The sequence below is a fragment of the Lipotes vexillifer genome, unplaced genomic scaffold (assembly GCF_000442215.2).
Source record: "Lipotes vexillifer unplaced genomic scaffold, Lipotes_vexillifer_v1.1 scaffold948, whole genome shotgun sequence".
NCBI lineage: Eukaryota > Metazoa > Chordata > Mammalia > Artiodactyla > Lipotidae > Lipotes > Lipotes vexillifer.
The window spans coordinates 1,891,369-1,898,937 of NW_006793764.1; the positions used below are offsets into that span (position 1 = coordinate 1,891,369).

At 41.8% G+C, this 7,569-nt stretch overlaps 1 protein-coding gene across 3 annotated transcripts in view; it reads right to left on the reverse strand.

Moving 5' to 3' along the window:
* DOCK8 (dedicator of cytokinesis 8) overlaps positions 1 to 7,569 on the reverse strand; it is a 228,872-nt gene that overhangs the window by 70,404 nt on the left and 150,899 nt on the right. For 2 of the 3 annotated variants that reach the window (XM_007466761.1, XM_007466762.1), the window contains 2 exons: positions 5,962 to 6,131; positions 2,702 to 2,797 (listed from right to left, as the gene is read on the reverse strand). In XM_007466761.1, the coding sequence (XP_007466823.1) occupies positions 2,702 to 2,797; positions 5,962 to 6,131 (266 nt within the window). The remainder of the gene's footprint in view (positions 1 to 2,701; positions 2,798 to 5,961; positions 6,132 to 7,569) is intronic. The other variant, XM_007466763.1, reaches the window with a different exon arrangement.

The window sequence follows — 7,569 nt, forward strand, 5'->3', positions numbered from 1 at the left end:
GGATACTTGTTAATACTCTTGACAACAGCTTTGATGGGGAACAAGTTTAAGACTAAAGGTAGGGCAACCAACTCATCTCAGTTTGCCTGAGACTGTTGTGGACAAAAACCATGTTGCCTGTCATTTCAGTAAACAACAAATGTTGCCTGCTTATTCCAGTGAACAACAAATGTTTCCAGACCATCAAGCCATCAGCCACTGAGACCCAGACGGTGCACCCTGAGGGGAATTCAGGATGAACAAAAACAGGATACTTGGCCCTAGATAGTTAAGATGCACATCTAAGGAATAATTTCAATGAGCTCAGACTCTCGCATCTTCCCATACATAGAAAACACACTAAAATCATTAACTTAAGATGTCTGTTTTTCATGAACATCTTTTGATATTCAACTACATTTTTTTTTTTTTTTTCAGCAAAAATCCCTATATATCCTGGCTCTTCCCTTACCTCTTTGGAACAACAGTCCCTCAGATATTTGAGAGACTGTATCCTGGGTTATAGTCCTTGGTAATGTCCCCGAATAAAACATAATTCTCAACGTTTAGGATGTGCATTCTCTTCAGTCAACACCGTCCTGGTCTTAAAATGGAAAGTCCTACATCCCAAGGACCCCCTAAGTCCCGGAGAAACTGGGATAGCTGGTCACCCTAGCTGACGGCAAAAATGATGCCTGGGCATTTTCTGTGGATTCCGTTCATTTTACAACCATAAAATCTAGAATAAATACAGATGAACTCATTTTTTATTGCTCAGTGGGTAAGAAAGCTGAAACTACTTGAACAACCTAATATCACATCCTAGAGTACTGGCGTATGTGGAAATAAAGTTTTAAAGTCAACACCCAAAGCAAAAATTTATTAGAACAAAGCTTACCCTTGATAAACCTTTAAATTACCCACAGTGTACAGTTGGCATGCAACACAATTTACTGATTCTTACGTACAGTAAAATTGGAGAGTTACTCAGCTAAACTAAAAGGAGACAAATGGAAAAATCTCTGTGCAGATGGCTGGGTATTCAAACTATTTACATCCCCTGACGGTTAATGGGGATGAATGGAGAATGCTGAAGTGTTTCAGCTTGTCATTGGTCCCACTTCATTCTGTCAGGTGAGTCAAACCTTTATAATCTCAATACACGTGAACACAGTTGTGTGCTGTTGCGAGACATGAGGGAAGCTCTCACACCTGGGAGAGGTGCAGGGCTGCGTGTTAATCTAGCAGATGGTCTAAGCTTGCCCTGATGTAACTCAGCTACACCCGGATCTTCCCATTGTAGGGAAGACACGCTCCACAAGCTTCAAAGGTAACCTCTGGAAAATAGGTCAGTTTGACTGCCAGAATCTTAAGGCAAGAGGAGATCAGAGAAGGATAAGCCGCTTCTTAAAGTAATTTACGTTGTTTACCAGGCAACATTATTACAAGAACACCTTGCTCCGGAGGGTACAGAAAATAGCCAGGCAGCTAAACCCAGTTTGATGAACAAGGAAACACACTGGTTAAACTTCCCTCTGAAATGAAATGATTCTCTTCTGGTCATTGAAATGACCAGAAACAAAATCAAAACAAGGCAAATGTGCCCAGAAGAAATCAGGCCCTGCCTGAAGCAAGCCAGGCTGTAAGCAAATCATGGTTTTTAAGAAGGAAAATGGTACTTGTAACCAGTCCCTGCAAAGCCCAAAGCTAAGATTTAAAGTAAGTGAAATATTTATTTTCAGCACCTCATGACATCTTCTTTTACTCCTCCTGTTAGAAATAACTCCTGGTACCTCTTTCCAGACAAATGGAGCCCGTATTGCTGCCAAGTCCGCAGGCACTGGACCCTACCAGGGCCTCCTCATGCCTGATCTTTCCCTCAGCCAGTCCAAAGTGAGCTGTGCTGAAGCTCATTCCCTTCCATGCCTGTTTAACATATCTTTCCCAGTAGTGTTAGCTGTTGCAAAGAGCTTCCTGTGTTATCCTTCCAATCAGCATATTTACATTTTAATAGGGGTCTTGAAAGACACTCAAGACCTTAACTTAAGTAGCTACTAAAACGGTGAGACTCTTGGGTGCCTGGCAGAGGAGAAAACTTGGGGCAGACAGTTTCTTTATCCTCCACCCCTTGGACCACACATGACGTGACAACTGGAGAATCCTCTTAATATAAAGGGTTCTTTCTGATGAGCAGTTTAACAGCTTGTCAAGTCTCTGAACTCAGAGGTAAGGCTGATTGGAAAGAATTACAAGGCTTTTCATGTTTGATATCGTATTGAAATAAATGATACCTAATTATTGCCATTCACTTTTTGAGGATGAATTGTCCTCAGCTCTCCTTTTTCCAAAAAAGAAGCTAATACAGCAGTTCTCAGGTTCTCAAAGTGTGGTTCCTGGGTTGGCATCAGCTGGGAACTTGTCAGAACTACAAATCCTTGGGCCCTACTTCGGACCTATTGAATCAGAAACTCTAGGGGTAGGGCCAGCAGTCAGTTTTAACAAGCCACCCAGGTACTTCCGATGCACGGTAAGTTGGGGAACCACTGAGTTAGTAGGTAATTAGGTGGTCAAAAAATGGGGCACCTGGGACAGTGTGTGTGTGCACGTGTGCGCGTGTGTGTGTGTTAGGAGGGCAGGAACAAGACAGGAGAGTACTTGATGGCATCTATTTTCAATCATAGTGAGAGAGGCTGGGCAAATTCTCACACTGCCTGTTCAGTACCTTTTTGCTGACTGGCCTTGGGGTTGTTGTTGAACTTGGAGCATCATTATTGCCAGAGCAATAGTAAGACATCCGGATGCAGCTACGATCAGCCATCTGAAATACACAAACCATGACTCAACAGTCAACCAACAGTGGTCCCCAGAAAGATGAGCCAACGGCCTGGAAATCACAAGCTTAGAATTCATTGTTAACATATTTCTTTTTCTTTTTTTTTTTTTTTCTGGTTACAAAGGTAAAACAACTGCCAAAAATAAACATAAAACAAAGCAAAGAAGGTAAAGTTACACCTAATTCTACTTGCTCCTGAGATATTCACTGTTAGTTGGTGTGTAGCCACCTATAGTTAAATCCTAGTTAAGAACCACCGGGTGCTGAACAGTCCCTTCAACGTTCTAAGTCTCTGACTTAATTGGAAGAGCAGGAAAAAAAAAATGTGTGGGGACAGTGCCTCTCTGTGGGTTAGCATGGTACTTTACCCAGTCTCCTAAACACTCTTTAATAAATTGTCAAAAAAACACTTCTGGGGCTTCCCTGGTGGCGCAGTGGTTGAGAGTCCGCCTGCCGATGCAGGGGACACAGGTTCGTGCCCCTTTCCGGGAAGATCCCACATGCCACGGAGTGGCTGGGCCCGTGAGCCATGGCCGCTGGGCCGGCGCGTCCGGAGCCTTTGCTCTGCAACGGGAGAGGCCACAACAGCGGGAGGCCCGTGTATTGCAGGCCTAAGCAAAAAAAGGTGGAAGATAACAAAAAAAAAAAAAAAAAAAAAAAAAAAAACACTTCTGAAAGGAAGATCATGCTTGATACTTCTAGTTAGACAAAATTTTTTCCCCTCACTACAGAATTATTTAAAAATTCTTAACCTAGTCCTCAGAGAAAATTTAATATTTTCACTTTCATTAAAGGAAACCGTAATAATCAAGTCTGTGGATGACGGCTGCTGACCACTTCGACCCTCGGCGATCCGAAAAGATACTGCTTAAAGAGGACTTAGGTGCAAAACTGAACCAGGGTGTGCTGGCAAATGCTTAACAACCAGCTCTCGAAGGGGAGGGGCTGATCGGTAGAACCTGCCAATTTCTGTGCTTGTGAATGCTTCCATCATAGCTGATTTCAAGTTAACATGACATTACCGAATATGGTGTTGCAAAGAGATGTGCAGTAGCAAGACACTGTACAGTAGGCATAAATAACCTCAAGAACATAGATAACAGTAAAATGTAGTAAAGTAATTAAGAAGGGATGAGGTTTGAGTACTCCCTTAAAAAGGGAATAATTTTAGATTTATGGACAAGCTGCAAAGGTGGTTCTTGGATACCCTTCACCAAGTTCCTCTTAATGTTAATATGTTAGATAAATATGGTACATTTGTCAAAACTAAGAAATTAACATTGGCACATTAACTATTAACTAAACCACAGACTTTATTTGAATTTCACCAATTTTTCCACTAATGTCCTGTTCTGCTCCAGAACACTGCATTTAGATTACCTTTGTTTTCCATATAACTCATTTGTTAGTTTATAAAATTTAATTTTTAATAATGTCTGTGTTTAACAACCGGTTCAGAAAGTTCCTGAAAATTTAACAATCAGCTCTCAGAAACTGGTATGAACCAGCTCCAGCACATCCCTGGGTTGATTCTGTTAAGTCAAAAAGGATAGAACATCAACAATTTCATATGATACAACCTATAGATCATCAGAATCTCTAGGAGTGGATCTATAGATGATTCTTACATTCATCCAGGGGTCAGAACTTCTACAGAGATGAGGAAAATAAGGCTCAGGGCAGGAGTTGACTTGTCCATGACCACAGGCCTGGGTGGTATCAGATCGAGACCCAACCCTGGTCTCCAGATTTCCTGTCTCACAACGTACTGTCTCAAGTGTGTGGTTTGTGTAAGGGGAATGATGTCAAAACCTAGAGAGTATGATTTATCTTCATCAGAGGAAATGACATTATTCCAAAAGCTTAGCCACCCTGAGGCCACAGATAACTGGAAAGAAAATTTAGATTAAGAATTCATGGTAGGGGCTTCCCTGGTGGCACAGTGGTTGAGAGTCCACCTGCCGATGCAGGGGACACGGGTTCGTGCCCCGGTCAGGGATGATCCCACGTGCTGCGGAGCCGCTGGGCCCGTGAGCCATGGCCGCTGAGCCTGAGCGTCCAGAGCCTGAGCTCCGTAAACGGGAGAGGCCACAACAGTGAGAGGCCCGCGTACCGCCAAAAAAAAAAAAAAAAAAAAGCTGTCTTTAAAAAACGAATTCATGGTAGCTTTGTACATATATGAAAAACCACTGAATTATACACTTAAAAAGGGTGAATTTTATGGTGTGTGAATTATATCACAATTTTTACAAATTTCAAGTGAGAGACATTTTACAAAATACCTGACCAGTATGCCTCAAAACTGTCAAAGTCCTCAAAAACAAGGAAGGTCTAAGAAATTGTCACAACCCAGAGGAGCTAAGGAAACGTCACTACAAAATCTAACGTGGTATCCTGTGTGGGATCCTAGAACAGAAAACAGACATTAGGGAAAAACTGAGGAAATCTGAATAAAATATAAACTTTAGTTAATAATAATAATATATCAATATTGGTTCATTAATTGTGACAAATGTGCTGTTCTAATGTAAAATGTTAGTAACAGGGAAACTATGCATTGAGTACACAAAAGTTTTCTGTCATATATTGACAATAATTCTATAAATCTAAAACTTTTATAAAATAAAAAGTTTATGAGAAAACGTAAAGAATTCATGGAGGGAAACAATCTAGGGCAAGTCACCAACCCTCCCAGAATCTCGGTTTTTGTTTATAAATTTGGCTTTGATCTTTGGGATTTTTACATGGGATAATCAGTCTACCTATGGATGTTAATGAATCTAAAAGGCAAGTTATTAAAAAATAAAACAAAAAACAGTCTTTCTAGGCATCAAAAACAGTTAAACCCCAATTTTTTTCCTGGAAGATAAAATTCATGGTATTCATCAACTCCACGGAGCTAAACCAGCTATGCCCGAGAAACTTCCCACCAGAGTTCACTAACTCCGCTCATACCTTCAAAAGCCAGTCTTGCCTGGCATCAGAATGATCTCAGTCACTTCAAAAGAAAAGAATATTAATAAATTGAAAGCTGAGCATTTCACCAAGACAGTGGGCAGCAGCAGTGGTTGATTTCGGGTTGTCTCTCCAAGTGTTAGTTAAAAATAAAAAAGCCCATGTCTCTTTCCAGGGTTTGACATCTTCCTTACCTTTGAAGACATGATGTTCTTAACCTCCTCGTCTGCTGCAGAGTGTATCCCCACGAGGTCTGGGTTACTGCTGCTCATCACTCGGGCCTGCATCAGCTTTGAACTCACAGCGGCAGCAGACGTGCGTCCGTATGTGTGGTAGCGAGGGTCCGGGAGGGAAGTGGGGCTGCCTGCACCCCACCAGGTATAGACATGTCAACAGAAAGGGGATCAGAGTCACTTACTGGACTTGAGAAGGAACTGAGGAGGGATGGGGTAGATAGTAGAGTGGAAACCCACTAGATTAGGTCTTGGAATTGGGGTCTTATTAGCAAATGCCTAGGGGAGGCCAGGGAGGCAATGTTTTGGTGGAAAGATAGGGTGTGAGGCAGTAGGGAGGGGTGAGGACTGTGGTAAACTGGAAACACATGCCTCATCCAAAGACAGGGGCTGCTCCTCATCTCCAGCTTCTTCTTGCCATGGGGAAACAGCCCACGAGGTCCTGACTTCTCAAGACAAGCTCGAAATGTGGATATTTTTTATTTCTTAATATTTAAATGATGACAGCTTTATAAGTCTTGCATTTCTGAGATTTGAGAATCCAAGGAATCATCCGAATCTTATGAGAATAAGTACACACTGTATAGCAATGTTTCTCACCTTTGAGCATTTACATGTGTTCAAAGGTGATTATGTGACTCTATGAATATTATGAGTATTTTTAAAAAACATTTAAAATTATAGGTTTACTTGAAATGAGGCTGCATGGACTAATAAGTATGCCCAAGTTCCTTTATTAGAGCCCGGAATTTTGTTAACTTATTGATGCTACTTTTTGTATCATGCTGACCAAATGTTCTGGTTGATCATTACCTATGTAAATAATTTAAAAGAGTGGAGAAATGAATTATTATTTCAGAAGTTTAGTTTGGGGGAAATGAGAAAGGGGATTTATTTTTTCATAATGAAAAGTTTAGGGGCCACTGCTTACCACAACTATCAAATATATATTATTTTCCTTATCATTATGATCCTAGAATCCTAGGCATCTGTTGTCACTTCTCCAGCTTTTAAAAGAAGGGATTTGCGGGCTTCCCTGGTGGCGCAGTGGTTGAGAGTCCGCCTGCCGATGCAGGGGAGGCGGGTTCGTGCCCTGGTCTGGGAGGATCCCACGTGCCGCGGAGCGGCTGGGCCCGTGAGCCATGGCCGCTGGGCCTGCGCGTCCGGAGCCTGTGCTTCGCAACGGGAAAGGCCACAACAGTGAGAGGCCCGCATACAGCAAAAAAAAAAAAAAAGAAGGGATTTGCAACTGAATCAATTTCGTTTCTTTTTATGGCTGAGTAATATTCCATTGTATATATGTGCCACATCTTCTTTATCCATTCATCTGTCAATGGACACTTAGGTTGCTTCCATGTCCTGGCTGTTGTAAACAGAGCTGCAGTGAACATTGTGGTACATGACTCTTTTTGAATTATGGTTTTCTCAGGTTATATGCCCAGTAGTGGGATTGCTGGGTCGTATGGTAGTTCTATTTTTAGTTTTTTAAGGAAACTCCATACTGTTCTCCATAGTGGCTGTATCAATTTACATTCCCACCAACAGTGCAAGAGGTTTCCCTTTTCTCCA